This window comes from Vipera berus (assembly GCF_964194415.1).
Source record: "Vipera berus genome assembly, chromosome: 1".
Taxonomy (NCBI): Eukaryota; Metazoa; Chordata; class Lepidosauria; order Squamata; family Viperidae; genus Vipera; species Vipera berus.
Genome location: NC_138202.1, coordinates 52,431,706 through 52,454,137, shown reverse-complemented (window position 1 = coordinate 52,454,137; position 22,432 = coordinate 52,431,706). Strand labels below are relative to the sequence as shown.

The 22,432-nt window shown below is 39.7% G+C and overlaps 1 protein-coding gene across 3 annotated transcripts in view; it reads left to right on the top strand.

Moving 5' to 3' along the window:
- FLVCR2 (FLVCR choline and putative heme transporter 2) overlaps window positions 1-22,432 on the top strand; it is a 50,786-nt gene that overhangs the window by 1,354 nt on the left and 27,000 nt on the right. For all 3 annotated transcript variants that reach the window (XR_014025996.1, XM_081324292.1, XM_081324291.1), the window contains exons 2-3: window positions 19,775-19,916; window positions 20,491-20,631. Coding sequence is in view for 2 of the 3 variants with exons in the window: in XM_081324292.1 (XP_081180418.1) it covers window positions 19,775-19,916; window positions 20,491-20,631 (283 nt within the window). In the remaining variant the exon portion in view is untranslated. The remainder of the gene's footprint in view (window positions 1-19,774; window positions 19,917-20,490; window positions 20,632-22,432) is intronic.

The following is a 22,432-nucleotide window of genomic DNA, read 5'->3' as shown; positions in this document are numbered from 1 at the left end:
AAGGCCGATGTGATGTAATGATGATGATGATGCTGGATTAGGAGCAGGGAGGGCAGGCTTTTAGTTCGCCTCAGCCCTGGAAACTCCTTGGGTGCCTTTGGGTCATATAATCGTTCTCAGCCCAATCTAACTTGCAAGGTTGCTATTGTTGGAAAAAACGGGAGGAGAAAGTGCCACTTTCAATTCCTGAAGGAAAGGAGGGATATCAGTCTAATAAATAATTACATGTGATCCAGACACCCAATGAATCAGTGTAGGAAAACTAATGAACAAGTAGCCAAAGGGACATTGTTAAAAATGGAAGTTTGGGATGAGGAGTTTTATAGGAATGTTAATATTTTAAAAACTGCACTTCAGTAGTGTTTGACTTATTCGATGGGCTTGATTTTACATTTTTTTTTGCAGCAGTTGTTAAACAAAAGCAGCTGTCATAAAGTGAACTCATTTTCCACAATGGGCAGTTTCTTTACTGGAAACTAGAAGTAAATGCCGGTTTCTGGCAAAAAAGAAAAATTGTGACCGTGGGATGCTGCAAAACACTGTAAATATGGGCTCCTTGCCTAGTGCTTTAAATGTGATCATATGCCCACAAGGGAGGGCCTGGCCATTGGAACTTTGAATCTGAGTTGTAAGTTGGAGGGTCTGTCATAAGTTCAAAGTCACTAAACTACTGGTCCTAAGTTGAGAACTACATGTATGTCTACCAAGTTCACTGTATTTTCTTGGAGTATGTATCTGTTATGGTTCAGTGTTGTGAATGGATCGTTTCTAAGTTTAGGAGGTAATTCTGCTGCTATTAGGTAAAGGTAAAGGTTCCCCCGCACATGCGTGCTAGTCGTTTCCTACTCTAGGGGCCGGTGCTCATCTCCGTTTCAAAGCCGAAGAGCCAGCGCTTGTCCGAGGACGTCTCTGTGGTCATGTGGCCGGCATGACTAGACGCCAAAGGCACACGGAACGCTGTTACCTTCCCACCGTAGTGGTCCCTATTTTTCTACTTGCATTTTTACGTGCTTTCGAACTGCTAGGTTGGCAGAAGCTGGGACGAGTAACAGGCGCTCACTCTGTTACGCGGCACTCGGGATTCGACCTGCCAAACTGCCGACCTTCTGATCGACAAGCTCAGCGTCCTAACCCACTGAGCCACCGCGTCCCTTTTCTGCTGCTATTAGATCTGAAATAATCAGTGGTTTATACTTTAGCTCATTCTCTAGCTGCCAGAGCAAAGAACATTAACTCAGAATGGCATTACATGCCCTATACAGAACAGGATGTCTTCCCAGATTTTTTTCCCCTCATCAAGTTGGCAGTATAAATTCTAAAGGCTTTCCTTTCAAAGTGAGTTTTTCTGTCAGAGAAGTATGGCTTTGGCTTGTTGAGTAGGGAAATGGATCTATAAATTATATAAATAGAATAAAGTGTATTTATGGATTAACCATATTTTAAAAAATATATCATTGAAGAAGATTTCATGAATGAAACAAATTATGTTTGAGTGTGGAGTCTCTTTTATATTTGTGTTTGGCTGGGTGAGGAATGAAGCTGTTAAGGCAGGAATCGGTGGTTCTTTAGGCCATAATAAAGAGCTATCTCCCAGTCTGAAGGCCATGAAAAGAAAGGCCTTGTTGAGGTTCACAGGCATTGTTGAAGATCAGTTTGTTCCAGAAAGCAATTGTAGAGTAAGAGCTGTTACCATTGTGCTTAGTTGAATGTTTTGCACAAGATCATTTATTCTGATTTTGTATTATTATTTTTTGTGGGTGTAGGCTATGGAGAGATAGTATATTTTGCATCAGCATAGAAATATAATGAAGTAACAAACTGCTGGATTCTTTTATCTGTTCCCGCAAAGAGAATTAGGGAAACAATTTTCCTACACTTTAAAGGTAAAGGTAAAGGTAAAGGTTCCCCCGCACATGCGTGCTAGTCGTTTCTGACTCTAGGGGCCGGTGCTCATCTCCGTTTCAAAGCCAGCACTTGTCCAAGGACGTCTCCGTGGTCACGTGGCCGGCATGACTAGACGCCAAAGGCGCACGGAACACTGTTACCTTCCCACCGTAGTGGTCCCTATTTTTCTACTTGCATTTTTTACGTGCTTTTGAACTGCTAGGTTGGCAGAAGCTGGGATGAGTAACAGGCGCTCACTCTGCTACGTGGCACTCGGGATTCGACCCGCCAAACTGCCAACCTTCTGATCGACAAGCTCAGCGACCTAACCCACTGAGCCACCGCGTCCCTTATTCCTACTCTTTAAAACTACATATATAGCCTGGCTACTGTTCTGGTGGTAATTAGCCCCTTCTCCAAGATAGTCCACTTCATTCCCTTGCCATGGCTTCTACTACAGCCTTGAGACAGTTGTTTTGTTCTTTCATCAAATGTTTTAGAACTATGACTTATTCCATTATCTAATTTCTAATAGATGCCATCCTTTTTTGAAAGTTCTGCTTCAACTATTTGCATGTAAAGCTCTATCTTTCCTCTCTTCTTGGATAATAAAACAGAGATAACAGATGTAACCTTAAAATAATACCTTTGTTGCTATGTAATAGATCAGCAAGATAATTAGTCTGATCATTTCTCTATGACTAAGTTTACTTATAATATTTTATTTATTTAAAGCATTTATATGGCCACTCATCCTATAACACTTACGTTTCTCCCAGTATCTACTAGGTTCATGCTTTCCCTAACAGGCTACAGTCCATACCTTCTGCTGAACTTTCTGGCTCCTTCAGTGATCAACATCTGTTGTTGTTGTTGTTAGCTGCGAAGTTGTGTACGACCCATTGCGACCCTATGGACAATGTTCCTCCAGGCCTTCCTGTCCTTTACCATCTTCTGGAGTCCATTTAAGCTCACGCCTACTGCTTCAGTGACTCCATCCAGCCACCTCATTCTCTGTCGTCCCTTCTTCTATTGCCCTCAACCTTTCCCAGCATTAGGCTCTTCTCCAGTGAGTCCTTCCTTCTCATTGGGTGGCCAAAGTATTTGAGTTTTAGCTTCAGGATCTGGCCTTCTAAAGAGCAGTCAGGGTTGATCTCCTCTAGGACTGACCGGTTTGATCGCCTTGCAGTCCAAGGGACTCGCAGGAGTACTCTCCAGCACCATAGTTCAAAGGCCTCAATTCTTTGGCGCTCAGCCTTTTTTATGGTGCAACTGTCACTGCCATACATTGCAACTGGGAAGACCATAGCCTTGACTATACGCACTTTTGTTGACAGGGTGATATCTCTGCTTTTTAGTGTGCTGTCTAGATTTGGCATGGCTTTCCTCCCAAGGAGCAAGCGTCTTTTAATTTCTTGGCTACAGTCCCCATCTGCAGTGATCTTGGAGCCCAGGAAAATAAAATCTGTCACTACCTCCATTTCTTTTTTTTTATTGAAAAGTTTTACAATACATTTTAAGATAAAAAAAGAACCAAAAAAATAGAAAAACCCCCACCTCTCCCTCCCCTTTCCCCAACCCCTCCCCCCTCCCCGACTTCCCAGAGCTGAATACAGGGTATAATATTACAAACATAAGCTAAAATATGCTAACAACCCAAAAATAAAACGTTAAATTCTGTCGCACTTTAACTCTCCATAGTCATCATATTGCTAACAAATAACAACTAATTATACATCATATAAAACCACTACTTATTCAAATGCTAAGTGAAACTTTTTAGTCCCATATTTATTCTGAATATATTCAATCCATCTTCTCCGTTCCACAATATATCTCTGTTGCGATTGTTCTTTCAAATATGCTGAAATCTTTGCCATTTCCACCAGGTTAGAAACTTTCAAAGTCCACTCTTCTATAGTCGGCAGTTCCTCCTTCTTCCAATATTGCGCTACTAAAAGTCTCGCTGCGGTAATTAGGTTCAACATCAATTTAGTGTCTATAACAGTAGTATCTGTAATAATACCCAACAAAAACAACTGCGGAGAAAACTTTATCCTTTTCTTAAATATATTTTGCATATTCCACCAAATTTTAATCCAAAAAGCTACCTCCATTTCTTCCCCATCTATTTGCCAGGAATTGAGAGGGCCGGATGCCATGATCTTGGTTTTCTTAATGTTAAGTTTCAACCCAAGTTTTGCACTCTCCTTCTTCACCTGCAACAAGAGGCTCTTTAGTTGTTCTTCACTTTCTGCCATTAGAGTGGTATCATCTGCATATCTTAGGTGTTGATATTTCTTCCGGCAATCTTAATTCCAACTTTTGATTCATCTAGCCCTGCCTTTCTCATGATGTGCTCTGCATATACGGTAAGTTAAATAGGCAGGGTGACAGTATACAGCCTTGACAGACTCCTTTCCCAATTTTGAACCAATCAGTGGTTCCGTGTCTAGTTCTCACTGTTGCTTCTTGGCCCACATATAGGTTTCTCAAGAGACAAATAAGATGGTCTGGTACACCCATCTCTTTAAGAACTTGCCACAGTTTGTTATGATCCACACAATCAAAGGCTTTAGCATAGTCAATGAAGAAGAAGTAGATGTTTTTCTGGAACTCTCTAGCTTTCTCCATGATCCAGCGTATGTTGGCAATTTGATCTCTAGTTCCTCTGCCTCTTCGAAATCCTGCCTGTACTTCTGGTAGTTCTCGATCCACATACTGTTGGAGTCTAGCTTGTAGGATTTTAAGCATAACTTTACTAGCATGAGAAATGAGTGCAATGGTGCGATAGTTTGAACATTCTTTGGCACTGCCTTTCTTTGAAATTGGAATGTAAACAGACCATAGCCTTGACTATACGCACTTTTGTTGACAGGGTGATATATCTGCTTTTTAGTGTACTGTCTAGATTTGCCATGGCTTTCCTCCCGAGGAGCAAGCGTCTTTTAATTTCTTGGCTACAGTCCCCATCTGCAGTGATCTTGGAGCCCAGGAAAATAAAATCTGTCACTGCCTCCATTTCTTCCCCATCTATTTGCCAGGAATTGAGAGGGCCGCATGCCATGATCTTGGTTTTCTTAATGTTAAGTTTCAACCCAGGTTTTGCACTCTCCTTCTTCACCCGCAACAAGAGGCTCTTTAGTTCTTCTTCACTTTCTGCCATTAGAGTGGTATCATCTACATATCTTCGGTTGTTGATATTTCTTCCAGCAATCTTAATTCCAACTTTTGATTCATCTAGCCCTGCCTTTGGAATGTAAACTGATCTTTTCCAATCCTGTGGCCACTGTTGAGTTTTCCAAATTTGCTGACAAATTGAGTGTAGCACTTTTACTGCATCATCTTTTAAGATTTTGAATAGCTCAGCTGGAATACTGTCACCTCCACTAGCTTTGTTGTTGCTCAGCTTTCCTAAGGCCCACTTCACTTCACATTGTAGGATGTCTGGCTCGAGATCAGTGACCACCTCATTGTGGTTATCAGGGACGTTAAGCTCATTCTTGTATAGTTCTTCTGTGTAATTTTTCCACCTCTTCTTAATCTCTTCTGCCTCTGTTAGGTCCCTGTCATTTTGGTCCTTTATCATGCCCATTTTTGCATGAAACGTTCCCTTCATCTCTCCAATTTTCTTGAAAAGATCTCTGGTCCTCCCTATTCTATTGTTTTCTTCTATTTCTTTGCACTGATCATTTAAGAAGGCATTCTTATCTCTTCTAGCTATTCTCTGGAATTCTGCATTCTTTCTTTTTCTCCCTTGCCTTTCGCTTCCCTCCTTTCCTTAGCTATTTGCAAAGCTTCCTCAGACAGCCATTTTGCTTTCTTGCATTTCTTTTTCTTTGGGAAGGTTTTGGTTGCTACCTGTTCTACAATGTTGCGAACCTCTGTCCATAGTTCTTCAGGCACTCTGTCTATCAGATCTAATTCCTTAAATCTATTTGTCACCTCTACTGTATATTGAACAGAGATATGATTTAATTCATACCTGAGTGGCCTAGTGCTTTTCCCTACTTCCTTCAGTTTAAGCCTAAACCTTGCAATGAGAAGCTCATGGTCTTGTTTTTACTGACTGTATAGAGCTTCTCCACCTTTGGCTGCAGAGCATATAGTAAATCTGATTTCTGTGTTGACTGTCTGGTGATGTCCATGTGTAGAGCCGTCTCTTGGGTTGTTGGAAAAGAGTGTTTGCTATGACCATTGTATTCTCTTGACAAAATTCTATCAGCCTGTGCCCTGCTTCATTTTGTACTCCAAGGCCAAACTTGCCTGTTATTCCGGTTATCTTTTGGCTTCCTACTTTAGCATTCCAATCCCCCATGATGATAAGGACATCATTTTTTGGTGTTAGTTCTATAAGGTGCTGTAGGGCTTCATAGAACCGGTCAATTTCATCCTCTTCAGCACTGGTGGTTGGGGCATAGACTTGGACTGCTGTGATATTGAATGGTTTGCCTTGGATTCGAACTGAGATCATTCTGTCATTTTGAGGATTGTATCCCAGTATTGCTTTTCCTACTCTTTTATTGACTATGAAGGCTACTCCATTTCTTCTGAGGGATTCTTGCCTGCAGTAGTATACCTGATGGTCATCTGAATTAAATTCACTCATTCCTGTCCATTTTAGTTCGCTGATACCTAAGATGTCGATGTTCAGTCTTGTCATCTCTTGTTTGACCATGTCCAGCTTTCCTTGATTCATGGATCTTACATTCCAGGTTCCTATGGAGAAAAAATCTTTACAGCATCGGACTTTCCTTTCACCACCAGACACATCCACAGCTGAGTGTCCTTTTGGCTTTGGCCCAGTCGCTTCATTCTTACTGGCACTACTAGTACTAGCCCTCTGCTCTTCCCCAGTAGCATATTGGACGCCTTCCGACCTGAGGGGTCATCTTCCAGCATCATATTGTTTTGCCTTTTGGTACTGTCCATAGGGTTTTCATGGCAAAGATACTGGAGTGGGTTGCCATTTCCTTCTCCAGTGGATCACGTTTTGTCAGAACTCTCTGCTATGACCTGTCCGTCTTGGGTGGCCCTGCACGGCATAGCTCATAGCTTCATTGAATTACCCAAGCCCCTTCGCCACGACAAGGCAGTAATCCATGAAGGGGCAGTAATCCATGAAGGGGCAACTTCATCTGTTACAAGGCCCCTATTGATCATCAGGAAAAAGAGAACATTGGAAGGGAGGTGTAAAGAATAGACTTGGTGAGGTGGGAACCACTTCTTCCCAGACTGACAAAGCTATTACATCAACTTTGTTTGGGTGCCTCCTAATTTCAAAACCAGGAAGTGGCCATCCATATTTCTGTTGACTTGGTGGGTGGAAAGGACAAACAAGCGTAATACAAAGGGCGGGGGAGAATGGAGGGTAAAATATCTGTGCACTAGAATAGGCATATCTTCTGAGTATATAACTGTCCTTATTTTTGTCTGCAGTGAAGCCATTAATTTAACCATTCCTGAGTACAAGGGTATAGAGATGAGATTTATTATTGTATCTTGTCTGAAGCTTGACAGTTTGAACTGTTATGTTTTGAAAACCTACTAATACAATTACCTGCATGATGAGCCGAGGATCAATGGATGCTGACATTCCAGAAACATGCTGACTCTGTGAAAGTCTGTAAGCTACCTAAGCACCTCTATATTGCAAAATTGCTTTTGTATTGAATATATTCATCTTTTGTTAGATCTTGTGTGATTGGTTAATTTACATGCTATTTATCTTTGCATTTTTTCATCCAAAGGTTACCTATTTAGGAAAAGCTGCTAATAGTTCTTTTTGTTAGGGAATACTTTGGGGTTATTCATTTTTAGTACTATATGACCGGAATAAAGCTCTGTCTAGTTACTAAAATCTATTGTAGAAATTTTTGTAAGCTTATTTGCCCATTTTAGATTATTCCTAACACTGTTTCTTAGCTGGCTGATGAATTATGGAATTCGAAGTTTGCACATCTTACAATTGCCAAATTTGAAAATAATTGATCTAGATTCTAGATGGTATCCTTTGATGCAAAGTTTTTTATGTCTACAGTGCCAAATCATGGACCTCTTTCTGCTGATTTTCTAGATTTGTCTCTGATTCCTAGTATGCTTAAACTTTTCCGGTAACCTTCTCAGCAGGTATACTCTTAGTGTATTAAGAGGAACAACCATTTGTGTATGATATCATTGGGTTTTGCCAAATAATTTGATTTAAACTGGTTATTGTGAGCCAATTTTTTGATTTCATGATAGTTGGCAGTCCAAAGTAGACTTTAGTGGTATGTTAACTAGATGTATAATCTACAAATGAAGTCAGAAACTAGAATAGGGCTATTGTAGTAATGTTGTTCAGGTAAAAACATATTTTATTGATAAAATATGCCTTATTCAGAACATCCATTCATCTACCTGCATGTTTTAGGACGTGTGTTCTATACTGTATGTGTTCTTCTGATGTATCTGGAAATATCTGAAAACTAAAATTCCTTTTTCTGAGCAAGTTATCTGAAAGTTACAGAAAAGCTATTTTGCACAAGAGGTGTTAGCAGTGGAGAGTAGGAAGGAAATGAAGATTAAAAAGCATTGGCTGGTTAATAATAATCTGTCTAATCTTATTAACAAAAATATTGTAGCAATAATATATTCAATTCATATCCCGCCCAATTTCCAAAAACTTTGGGAAGAATTATTATTATGGAATATTCCCTATTTGAATTTAAAAAGGAGAGCTTGATATGGATACATAGCTGATGTGGGGTTTTTTTGGTAATTAAGGTTGTTTTATCCTTGCACAAAATGGGTTGTATACTGTGATTGTGTTAATCCTTTTTTTATCTCCAGGAGTCGATGGATGGTCATATAAATAATGTAAATGAACACATAAATCTTCACCTATGATAAATTACTGTGTAGGCAGAGTTAACAATCAGTATTGGGTAATTGCCTCTTCCTTGTTTTGAAGTCAGGCACTGTGAATTGAGGGAGGATTGCAAAAGCCTAAAAGGTTTGCATGGAGTGATGAAATTTAGAATCTTGAAATCCAAGCAGGTGCACAAATCAAAAACAAAATGAAAATGATTCTGCTCCTTTAGAGTACAACTAAGTAGGATTCATGAAAATAATTCATAAAAATTATTTTGCCAAACTTGCAAAACTTTAAAGCCATTTCAGCTTTATTGGACTTCAGATCCTATTTGGGAACCATTTGGGAATGAGCAGCATACAGATTTGGGGAACAAAATACATAAATACCTGTCCATCCATAAACTGTGGACTGTACAGTCAAAGAGATAGATTTCACAGTAGACATATGATACTATTCAGTAGAGTTTTTCCTTCAGCATTTTTTGGCATAGCATTTCCCAGGTTGGGAAAAACTGGTACAGTCAAATGATTTGTAACATTGTACAGGTAATCCTCAGATTATGACCACAATTGAGCCCAGAATTTTCATTGCTAAGCAAGATGGTTGTTAAATGAGTTTTGCCCCATTTTGCAACCTTTTGCTATAGTCATTGTGAATCACTGCAGTTGTTAAGTTAGTAACACGATTGTTAAATGGATCTGACTTCCCCAGTGACGTTGCTTGTCATAGGGTTGCAAAAGGTGATCACATGACCCCTGGACACTGGAACTGTCGTAATACATGCCAGTTCCTAAGTGTCTGAAATTTGATCACATGACCATGGGAATGCACAAATGGGCATAAGTGTGAAAAAGGTAATAAGTTACTCCGCTGTTGTAACTTTAAACAATCATTAAGCAAATGGTTCTAAGTTGAGGATTGCCTGTAACTGCAAGGAGAGAGCCAAGCTGATGTGGTCATTTAGGGTTCCGTGCTAGTCCAGTTTTAGGCAAAAAGAGAGATGGGTGTTCTTGGGCCACTCAGTCACAGACCTAGAAAGACATAAAGAAACCATTTTTAAAATGCAAGGGACATTCCAGAGTTAGGTGCTGTCTCTTAATTGTTTCTAAAGTTCTCAGGTCAAACAGGTTGATTCCAGGCAAAAATGTAGTTTCTCCAGAAATAACTAGATTTGTAAATCTAGTTGTAAGCTTGAATGGAAAGTAACAGTAAAGAAATAAATAATTTATCCCTGCATAGTATCTTTAGAATTACTTTACTTGGATTTTAGAAAAGCTCTAACTGTATGTGCCTATTTGTAGAGCTACCATGAAGTTTACAGCAGCAAAATGCCAAGTTACATGGAGCAAGGACTCCTATTAGTTCTTGCACATTCATATGCTTGATGGAGAAAATGGAAACATAAAAGCAGTTTGTTATGGCTGGGAGGTGAGACTTCATCAGAATATTTTAGGTGTATAGTTTCTGCAGTTTAGCATAGCTGAGACCATCTCTTGGTTTGGTAGCTGTCAATTCATTTGTGATTAAAAGATAATATTCTTTTCTAGAATATTATATCTGTATAATTTTAACAAAATAGGTACTCTAAATTGCAACTAAGTATTAAACAAATGAAAGTAGAACAGGGATCTTGAAGATGACGCTGCCAATCAACATTTAGCATTTGAGCAGTTGATTGTCGTTCTCCACTATGTTAACAGGCTTACAGATCATTTAACCATATATCCACGATGATGAATGGATCATATTTCTATTTAAAATCATATCAATCAATACATACACATTTCTGTTTTCTCATAATCTTGTAATTGTATACAATACTTGGCCTCTTCATACTTTGCTATCAATTAGATGTCTAACATAGGACTTTAATTATTTGGACTAATATTTAAAGTCTCAAAATACTTTCAGCAGATTTCGGCATGTCAGAAGTATTAGATATTGATGCAGATTGTGTGAGTGTGTAAATATTCCTGACCTTCTATGGGTTCTTCCCTTGACTAGCACAAAGGTGATTCTTTAAAACTTCAAGACGTTTTTATCTAGAACATCATTTTTCACCCTTGGCAATTTGAAGGTGGGGGGGAGGACATCAACTCCCAGAATCCTCCAGCCAGCCAAGAAGGAGATTCTGGTCCTCCAAGAGTGTCCATGGACTGCAGCTCTCCCAATTCTAACTTTACATGTACTGCATCCTCCCAGCAATCTTTCTTTAGCTGCTCAGAAGATTCACCCTTTCTCTCCCCTTGTGAAATCTCTTCATTTGCTGAAACTCATAAGCATGGGGAAAATTAATGCATCTGTTTATGCATTTGAGCATTCCTGAGAGTGAAAATTCAACCTGAATAATGACTAGTGAAGTTGTCATGAAGCTGTTATAACAGAAAGGAGATTTATTTGCTGGAAATTGATCACAGGGATAACAAAGACTAGCATTTGGCTAACTGCATTGTGGCAGGATGAGAGTAAAAAACCCCATGTGTGTGCACTCTGTGTGTGGGTTTGTGGGTTTGTGTGTCCAGGGAAAAAAGATAGAAGGAAGTGATTTCAGATTTGCAATCTTGTGAAGAAAAAGCAAGCAAATTAATAGACTAATTAATCAATAGAAGTAAATTAATAGAGTATATTTTTAACTCTCTATACCTTTGGTTTGTAGGTCACGAGATGCTATGAGTCAATGCTATTCGATTTGTATCTCCAAGAAGCAGGCTGTAGATAACAATTGTATATGTAACATTTAAAAAGATGATGAATTTGAAATTCAGGATGGTTGATAGGCCATCTCCACTTATAGTGTTCAGATCATATCTCTTTAAGAATGTTCCTGTGGCATTGCATTGTCTGCTTTCGTGTTATGTATGTACCTGGAACTTGCTTATTCAGTTCCTGAATCACTCAGTGCCCAAGACATCTATCAGAAATTAAAGCCCCTAAAATTAAATTGTGGCTATTTGTGCCACAGATTGAATGCACCTATACCTTTCCAAATAATGCAATGTGACACATACTCTTTGTGGTTTCTGTCATGCCATTTTCTGGGACACTTCATGCCATGCCTTCTAATTCTTTGTTGTTTTACTTTCTCAGAAAGAGTTAGTTACCGGCCTATGATCATGGTGTATGCCAAATTTTCTTAGTGCTGTATTTTTCTGCATAATTTTTACAGATGAAACTTGGAATTTCCCTACTGATATTCCTGTTGTGCATATGCACGCACAAATATATGCTGATTTGGCTAGTTAAGCAAGAACACCCGTAGTTTGAACATTGCTAATAATAAAAATGATGCTTTTCAGGCGTTCCTTTTGTAGGATGAAGAGGTCAGAAACTTGTTTTGTTAGCTTTGCAAGATGTTTGGTCCTAAGAAATATTAATGCCTAATTTCCTGTTTTGTTGTGAAAGTTGTGTTTGTGAGGAGATCATCTTTATAACTGATTTGACATAGCAGCTATTTTTGTAATAGAAAAACCATTTTCCTGCTCACAAGAAGCTCTTAAAATTCCAGTTATGTTTCCCCAGTCCCAAAAGATTAGGGAGTCATCTTCAAGTAGCGTTTGTCAACTTTATAAACTGTAACGTTTATGGACTTCAGCTCCCAGAACTCGCCAGCCAGCATGCTGGCTGAGGAATACTGGGATTTGAAATCCATATATGTTACAAATGCCAAGGTTGTTTTAGAAATTGCCTGGATTGGCTGCTGAGCTGATAGTTTTGGAAAGGGAGGAAGCAGAATTGCAAGTTGACAGAGTAATAGAGTGGGCCATGATTCTTCAGTAAAGCAAGATACAATCTATATAAGGAAATGAAACTATAAGGAAAACTAGCTAAGCATTATCTCAAGCAGGGCTTTTTTTGTCATAGAACGCTCAGAACGGAGTTCCAGCACCTTTTTTGGATGGAATCTTGTAAGGTAGGCAAGGCGGGTTGTATGACGTGTGAGTTCCAGCACCTTTTTCTTTTACAAAAAAAGCACTGATCTCAAGTGTGGTTCTGGTCAGACCCACATATATTGTAATGGCCATGTGGGAAAAACTAAGTTGTACTGTAACACAGTTTTTTAGGTTTTAAACAAAGCAAATATACAGTAAGAGAAATTAGACAAAGCAGACCTGGAGTTTGGAGTGGACATGGCATCCTTAATTGTTATTTGAAGTGTTATACTTAATATGTATTTTGTGGTCTTTAACTTTAATTAGGTTTTCCAAGAGCCCTAACTTGATGTAATGTATCAGATTCAATTTTTCAATTGGTGTTCGCTTTAAAGAATAAAAAAGCAGTTTAATGCTGAGAGAAGACTTTTATTTCATCAGTAGGAGCCAGTATTCTTTTTGAATTATAATCCTGCCCTTGAGAGATTGCAGGATGCCAGCAAGGACTGCATTTATTTTTTGCAAAAATAAATCATTATCTTCTATTTTTCCAGTGCCAAGTTGTTCAGTAATTTGGAAGGGAATTAGTCTATTCAATCTTAATTCCTTTGAAAGACCTGCCAGACTTACTTTAATCATTAATGGGCAAAATATTTCCTGGAGAACCTATTCAGCCAATCCATATAGGAAGCTGAACCGAAAGAAAGTGGCTCCTTGTGTGAAAAAAATTTGAATCACGATAAGGACAAATTCATTGGCTAAATGAATTAGTGCTTTTTAATACATTTATAGTATAAAGAAAAAGAAAAAAGTAACATTATAATACATATTCCTTTTCTTTATATTTTCCTTGCTGTATTATACTGATCTTTATTAAATCTCACTAATTATAAAGAAAATGAAGAATATTATGTTAATAGCATGAACATAATAAATGCTTATTAAATAAAATAAAGGTAAAAAATATAAATGACAAACAATAAAAGTCTTTTACAATGAAATAGTTAACTGGCAAGCAGAACAATGAAACAGGGCCATCTCACTTTAGCTGATTAGCTAGCAGAGATTTTATCAATCAGAACACCAATATATGGTTTTATTACTAGGTTGATAATATCTGTTTCAAGGTCATATCTAGGGTGATATAATCTGGGAAACCCATCCTCCAAGACCTGCCTAAATCCTGTTTTTCTTCTCTCTTATGATGAACAGAGAGCTATTTCTTTCCTTCAGTCTTTTTTCTTTCTTGCTTTTTCTTCTCTTTCATTTTGCCTGGCAGTCCTTCCTTCCATGGATTATGGGAGTGGAGAGGTGTCCGTGGACAGGGCTGCTCATTTTCTCAACTGTCTTTAGAAAGTAGCCTTGGGTGTCTCAGAAAAGGCTTTGGAGGGCTGAGTATGGCCTACAAGCTTTGCAACTATAACAGTGTTTCTCAGCCTTAACAATTCTTCAGCACACTTTCTGGAGAATTCTGGAAGTTGTAGTCCACCAATCTTGAAATTGCCATGGCTGAGAAACAATGTACTATAAAGTCTTTGGCTGCTTTCAAAAGCAATACTTCCGCAATTTTCAGACAGGTGCGTAAATCAGACAGAATGAAAGTGGGCAACAATGAACAAGCAACATTTTTTTTAAAAGTATTTTTAAATAATATTTAGCTTCATTTCTCAAAATCCCTCTGTTAACAGTATTCACAAAATATTGCTCCCAAATGCTTTTGAAGCATCAAATCAATTTTCTGCCAACCGATAAAGCTACATTACAATCTGTTTCTGATCTTGGCGAAAATAAATGAAATATTGACTATCATACTGCTGAAGACTGTAATTTTAAACTATCAGAAGCCTCAAATGGAAATATTTATGAGAATAAGCTAGAAAGCTTGGGACGTTGGTTTTGAAGAAAGGCAACTGTGGGGAACATGACTGAAGTATATAAAATTATATATAGCGTGAAGAAAGTTGGAAAGTCTTTTTTTCTTCTTTTCAAATATTAGAACCAGAGATCATTCAATAAAGCTAAACAGATTTTGAGTAGATGAAAGAAAGCATCCCTTAGCACAGTGATGGCGAAAGAGTGCCCCAAAACAGCCCCGCCCCCTGCTCTGCCCCTGCCCGCAGGGCCACCCATCACCTCCACGGCCCACTGCAGTAGATCACCCAGGTGGTCCTGCAGCGCCATGGCGGCCACACACCCCACCTATCTCCCACAGCATCATCTGATCCCGATGGGCACTAGGGTGGAGTCTTGTCCCCGCTGCCTGGCTGCCATGTCCTTGGCTGCGCTTTGCTGCTCCGCATGGGCTGTGCCCAGGGGCAACTCTCCTCCGGGGGGGCTGCTGGTGAGGAGGGGGCCACGGGGGGAGACGGGGCTACCAATATGGCAGTGGAACAGTGGTAGGAGAGGGGTGTGTGTGTGTGTGTGTGTGTGTGTGTGTCCTGCTTGCAAGCACTCTGAGGCATTTGGATGTCCATTGTGGGAAGCGATGCTGGAGTAAGATGGGCCTCTGCCAGAACAAACAGGCCTGTCCTTACATTCTTAGGATGTGAATATATATTTACATTACAAAGAAAATAATCGAGCTGTCTTTTTTTTCTTTGGTGTGCAAGAAACTAGGAAACTTTGGAAACTAGGAGAAGATCTTCCATCATAACTGAATGGGAACTTTATCTATTTCTATTAGCGACGCTTCTTCCATAAATAGAAACAAAAAGATGCATAATTCCCTTTCTACTACAAGCTTTTGTGTGTCCTCATAACTTGCCACTTTGAGTGGAAGGGGCATACAGACAGAATGGGTAACATTGGGTTATGACCCTAAGGATCATTACAGAACCCTTAGTCAGAAGCAGAACACAAATATATCAGTGCATCACCAAATTTCTTTGCCAGGTTACGTTTACTGAGGCAATTGCTACTTACAGGAATGTTTTGGAAAGTGAATAAATTAAGTAGTTTGCAGTTTCCTTTTCCAACTGAGAAGATTACAGTATTGACAATATATTGATATTGGCCTTTTCTTGCACAATATAATAACTTAGATATGTTTTGCATGAGATGTACATTTTTAATGTACCTGTCTTGTATATGTATGTGTATGTATATGTGTGTATATATAGATATGCATATACATATACGTGTGTGATATGTATATATATATATGAGATATGTGTATAATCCCGAGTGCCGTGTAGCAGAGTGAGCGCCTGTTACTCGTCCCAGCTTCTGCCAACCTAGCAGTTCGAAAGCACGTAAAAATGCAAGTAGAAAAATAGGGACCACTACGGTGGGAAGGTAACAGCGTTCCATGTGCCTTTGGCGTCTAGTCATGCCGGCCACATGACCATGGAGACGTCCTCGGACAAGCGCTGGCTCTTCGGCTTTGAAACGGAGATGAGCACCGGCCCCTAGAGTCAGAAACGACTAGCACGCATGTGCGGGGGAACCTTTACCTATACACACACAGAGACATACCCACACCCACACACAAATACACACTGTATAAACACTCGTGCCAACAGAGTGGGCCTACTGTGGATCCTGTCAGTCAAAGAACTCTGATTATTGGCATCCAGAACAGCCTTCTCTGCTATAGCATCTTTCCTTTGGATCATCCTATCCTCCAAGGTGAGATCTGCGTCTACCCTCCTACTCTTCTATTAGAGCCTGAAGACCTGGCTCTGCCACGTGGCCTTGGGACCCAATGAGGGAGAACCGCACTAGTGGTGGCTAATATATTAATAGTAAACCCCATCTCCCACAGCCCTCCCTGCTTCCCCGCCTGCCCATCTTTTATGCTCCTATTGTTTTATGCTCATTGTTTTCTTTTTCATTATTTATTCTATTGTTTCATTACTTTGCTACTGTTATATTTACATATCTTTTCATTTCCATTTTAATTGTTGTGAGCTGCCTAGAATAGCCCCATGGTGAGATAGGTGACATAAATTTAACGATAATAATTTAAGACCATCAAATATTCGCATCTGCCTATATCAAGTCCTTGGGAAGGACTCGATAGGGGGATTAAAAATGACAGATCCAGTATAAACATCTGGCTGACTACATGACAAACCATAATAATAATATAAAGATAATGGTGAATTTGATCCTCTTCAGGTTATACTTTTCAGGCATGTACATTATGGTGATGAGCTTCAGGATATGGGATAATAAAGAAGGACTCTAGGGTAGCGTCTGGCAAGTGAAGACCTCCAACAAACATTGTGGGAGTTAATGATTTGTAGGCTTAGTTGGCATCCTTGGTTCTACCATGGAGACAAGTTTGTTTCTAAAAAGTTAAATGTGACACAAAGTTCATTTCAGAATTTGGATGTGTCTTCCAAAGACAGAAGATGGGAATAACTTGGTACCTGTGAACACTTTTCTCAGTACTCTTTCCTCATATGTCTCTACTGTGTGTTTTAGCTTGCTGACCTTCAATTTTGTTTTACTCTGCTGTTGTGAAACAGCTTGGGACAATAACAAACAAAGTTACCACAGAAAATCATAATAACAGACGTTCTGATTCCACATGTAAAACGCAGCCTGTGGAAACAGCTTTGATTTTGCTTTGTTCATTATCAGGCAGCTTGGACACTAGTCTCAAATGTTTGGAGACCATGATAGTCTGTTGAAGACTGTCTTTCCAGTTTCCTTTGCCAGAAAACTATGCTTGGGAGAAAAATGGATCTGAAATAAAATGCCTCAGTATATGCTTGTTTCCTAATAAAGAATTACACCTGTTCAGCTGATCTGCTTTAGTCAGCACTAATCCCTTACTATATATCTTTATATACTGTAGTTGTAAGGATTGTTTGTTTATTTATTTTACCACAGTTCTTTTGTTAACTATATCAGCCCTGAAGGAGTTAATGCAATTCTTCCTGCTTTTCAATTACAGAATTTATGTAATTTGTAGTTTTATTAAAAACTATTAAAACTGTTTTACAGATGTAATAAAGTCTATTTAGACAGTGCTAGCAGGAATTCATGTTGTAGATGTGAAAGCTTCAGCTGCATATCTTTGTTATTCATACTGCTGGAATATTTATACTTTTCTTATATTAGAGGAGTTTGTTTTATTTCAGAATACATCTCTTTAATTTATTTCAGTGCAGATTGGTCATAATGAGCTTCAGTAGTTGGCAGCACCTGATAGACCTTATCTTGAATCAGAAACTAGTGAAGTCAGTCCTGATTAATATTTGGGTGGGACAAGTCAGGAAATACCAGGACTGTAAGTTAGACCGAGAAATATCCAGGGAGCAACAACTAATCCCATATTATTGACCAAAAAAATATTCCATATCCACGAAGGCACCAGGATTCAACTTTTAGAATGAAAGAGATAACACTACAATGTTCATTTCTAATAACTCTTCCTGAAGTTTTCTCTGTTTTCAGTGGTTTGTTGGTTTATTTTTCACAATTCTGAACTGCACTCTCGGGGGTTCCCTCAAAGGGGGGTCTTTGTGCATTATGCTTCCCTGAGATCCCCATGTGTTATTCTTGCCGTACATTTTAGAACAACCTTTCAAGGATTTTGGGGAGAAAGAAAAACAGCAACATGCAAAGGCACATTTTTTTGAAAGGTTATAATCAAGTCCCATTATAAATTTAAACTCCATTTTCTAAACCTGTGTTTGAATTTGTTCCTCTAAAACAGGGGTCTTCAAACTCGGCCCTTTTATGACTCATGGACTTCAACTCCCAGAATTCTTCAGCCAGTATGCCTGGCTGAGGAATCCTGGGAGTTGAAGTCCATGAGTCATAAAAGGGCCGAGTTTGAAGACCCCTGCTCTAAAAGCTTTCCCAATCCACCCAACCTGAAATGGATGACTACATTACATCTTAATAAAGAGAATGATGATAGTTATAGAATGTTGGGAATGTATAGTTATTGTGGAGCCACATTCTGAGATGGGGTGATATTCTATCTATACTGTGGCTGGTTTCAGTTTCTATTTCCTTTGAGAGGTGATTGTAAGTAATAAAAGCAGTGGACCCAAAGGGCAAACTTTTTGATTGGCCACAAATGAAACTGCCACTACTGAACCTATTATTGCATTTTGAGATACCATGGAGGCTCTGTAAAGACAGATCTTTTAGTGGGACAGATAAAAATTTGACCTTTTCTCATACTGTTGAACATATTTGAGAGAGAAATGTTGATTATGTTGATTATGGTACAGCTGTAATGGGGAAAGGGAGGGGATTTGACATGGAGTTCCAGGCACTCAGAAAGCTATTGACAGCTCTCTTGTTCCTCCTATTAAAAAAATGCTGCATATTATAATTTTTTTTAGTTCTTTGAAGAATGTACCTAATGAGGCATGACCTCTTAATTTTGTTCTGTTTTCCTTTTAAACATAATCTCTTTTTTCGTTTCTTTCATCAATTCAATAACACCCACTCCAGTAGCAGATAAACTGGCAGTCCCTGGAGAATTTCTTTTATTGATGTCATTCCCAAATTAGATAATTCTGTGTAGGCCAGACTTCTCCAAGCTACTGGTAGTGACCTCCAGGTATTTTGGATTACAATCTTGTCAATTCTAATTCAACACATCTGCAAGATGCTATGTTAAAGAAAGATAATATACCTTATACCAGGGGTAGGCAACCTTGGCTCTTTTATGACTCCTGGACTTCAACTCCCAGAATTCCTGAGCCAGCATGGCTGGCTCAGGAATTCTGGGAGTTGAAGTCCAGGAGTCATGAAAGAGCCAAGGTTGCCTACCCCTGCCTTATACAGTGTTTTAAAAAGGGCTCCCTGCCCTGCATTCTTTGTAGTTGTTTGAGACCCATCTTCTTGGCAACCCCAGAAACTCCCTAAGAAAAATAAATTCATTGACCTTGGAAGTTTTTGGAAAGAAAGGCAAGTATTTGTTCATTCAGAACTGGTATTTATAAACATGTTTTGTAAGGTTTTTGTCATTCCTGCTAAGGTTTCATCATTTTGTGAGTTGTTATAATATTTTAATCCTTATTTCTGGTCTCTTAGAACTGTGCAATGATACATTGAAGGAAGCTATATACAAACACATGCACAAAATAATTTCTTAAGATCATTAATAGATTTAAGATTTTTGTCTTTTGGGCATTTATTATAAAGATACTTGCCTATTTAAGAAGTGACAAGTTATTTGTATTTTTTCATTTAGCTTGGCATTGCAGCTGGTTTCCTCCTCACCCCAGTTCTGGTGCCCAACTTGAAGGAGAAGGAAGAGCTGGCTTACCATATTGGCATCATGTTTTTTATCACAGCGGGTGTGGCAACAGCACTTTTCATCTTAGTTGTCTTTGGTAAGTAAAAATAATTAAATGTAGTTGAAGATTGGGCATAGGGACCACCATAAGGTGGGTGCTGAATTTCTGGAGTATCAGTTCCAGGCTAGGGATTATACAAATTTTGAGGGAAACCAAAAATGAGGCGACAGAGTTAGAGTAGTTATTGGGAAGGAGAATGATCCCTTTAAAAAGTCTTCATTAAGTGCCAAATTGTACAAAGGATTGAATTCAAAATGGGCACATGGACACAACAGATGCCCAATAGAACAGAAATCTGGTGGAGAAGAATGAGGACCAGAAAAAATGAATTTTTTGGAAACTGTCAATCTCTTGCTCCTAAACTTTGTGTTGCTAAATACTATATTATGCCAAGTAGGGTTTGTTTGTTTCAGCTTGGTATGATGTGTAAATCCACCCATTATACTTTAGAGTTATTTGCAGATTGGGCCACTACAGATGTTCAATAAATGATGGTGAAAAGGGTTGGCTTAAAATGTTTGACTACTTATACCTTATTTTCAGCTGGCTTTTATTTTAATTTATTTTAATCGACAGTTAATCATTCCTGGTTCTGTCCTTCTTTCTTTAGTGTTTCAGGAAAAGCCTACATATCCTCCAAGTCCGGCCCAGGCTGTGATTAAGGCAGCAGCTCCAGAGGAATATTCCTATCTGAAATCCATTGTCCGGTTATTTTCTAACGTTAACTTTGTGCTGTTGATAGTCACTTACGGTAAGATTTCTTGATTAGAAGGATCATATAAAATGCCCTTTTTTCATGTTTGTTTGTGTTATTTCATCTAGGCCATTTACCTGCCACCATCTTGGTGTACAAATAAGGCATTAAACAGTCCCCAAATAAGATGTCCTTAAACATAAATATTTGTTTTCAAAAGAAGTTAAAAGAAATAATTATATGAAAATTACTCTAAACACTTGCATATCAAAGCACCAGTTTTACCAAGGCAATCTGCTGTTAATTTGAAGGTGAGACAATTCAGTTTCTCAAATGTGATCAGACATTTAGCTGCCTCTGTGGGAGAGCAACTGTCTTTATTAAGCCATTTTTTTGCAGATAGCTTTTCAATGTTTGCAGGTGCAATTAGGAAATTTTAGTGTTACTTATCTTTAAATCTGCATTTACAATAACACTACATTTTCACAACTGCACAACACAACTACTCCTTCATAAAAAACATCCAAGTTACATACAAATCAGTATTTGTGTTGTACAGGTAATCCCCGAGTATGAGTGTTCACTTAACACTCATTCAAAGTTACGTGATGAGCACCCTCCTAGTGCTTACGAGCAAGTCCTCAAGTTACGAATATTGCAGCACCACGGCAGTCGTTTGCCCTTATGAGCGACTTACGTGGCACTGCAACATTCACCCGATAACCCCCACACACTCCTCACAACTGCTTCCCCCTCCCTTCTTGCCGTGCTGGACTCACCTTACAAAAGTCCTCTCTTCCATGGATTCTTTCCCTTTTAAGGAGAGGAGAGTCAGCTTGGAAATGTATTTTGCACTGAGAAAGGAAGTTTCTGGAGCCCGTGATCTCGCACGAGTGTTTGAAGTTGCGCCAAATCACAGACCTCAGAAACTTTCATTCTCTATACGAAAGGTGTGCCTGTCTCCTGCTCCTGCCCCCAACTCTTTTCTGCCTGACAGCAAGCCTGAAGCCTTCAACTGAGGGAGACTCCAAGCCTCGGAGTCGTGCAGAGGTCCCCCCCCCACAACCTCCATTCCTGGCACAAACGGCTAGGAAAATGCCTCCGAGGCTTGGATCAGGCCCTTGGAAGTTCTGTTCTGGGCAGCAGCAGCTTGGAGCAGTCCTCTTAGGGCTGGATCCAACCTCTGGAGGTATGCAGAAGTCCCCCCCCAACCTCCATACCTAGTGCAAACTCTCTGAGGCTTGGATCAGGCCCTTGGAAGCTTCTGCGCACCCCCCTGCAGCCTGATCCGATCTCTGGAGGCCATTTCCAGGGTGCTGCAGCCAGAATCTGAGGCTGGGGAATGCTTCCGATACCCCCCGTGCCTCGATCGGGCCTGGAAAAGTCCTCAAGAGCCTGGATCGGGCTGCGGGGGGTTGCGGAAGTGCTCCCCGGCCTTAGATCCAGGCTGCAGTGGCCTTGAAAAGGCCTCCAGAGCCCAGATCGGCCATGTGGGATGTGCCAAAGTGTTCCCAGGCCTCAAATCCGGGCGGCAGCAGGAACCACGGGAGAGAGGAGACGGATCTTTTCCAGGTGAGTCCAGCACGGCAGGAAGGGAGGGGGAAGCATGCGGTATCTTAGTGGGTTGGGGAGGCCTTGGGGGCCTGTTCCAGCACTAGGCCCTCAATGGCCTTCCCCACCCTGAGATACCTCATTTTCGCTTAATGAGCTGCATGCGTTTTAACGAGCAATGGAGTGATCTCGTACCTCAAGGTTCAGTCTACGAGTTTTCGATTTATGAGTGGAATGGGCAGGCTTCATTACACTCGTAACTCGAGGACTACAGTGCAAAGGGTTAATCTTTTGGTTGTTTCAATGT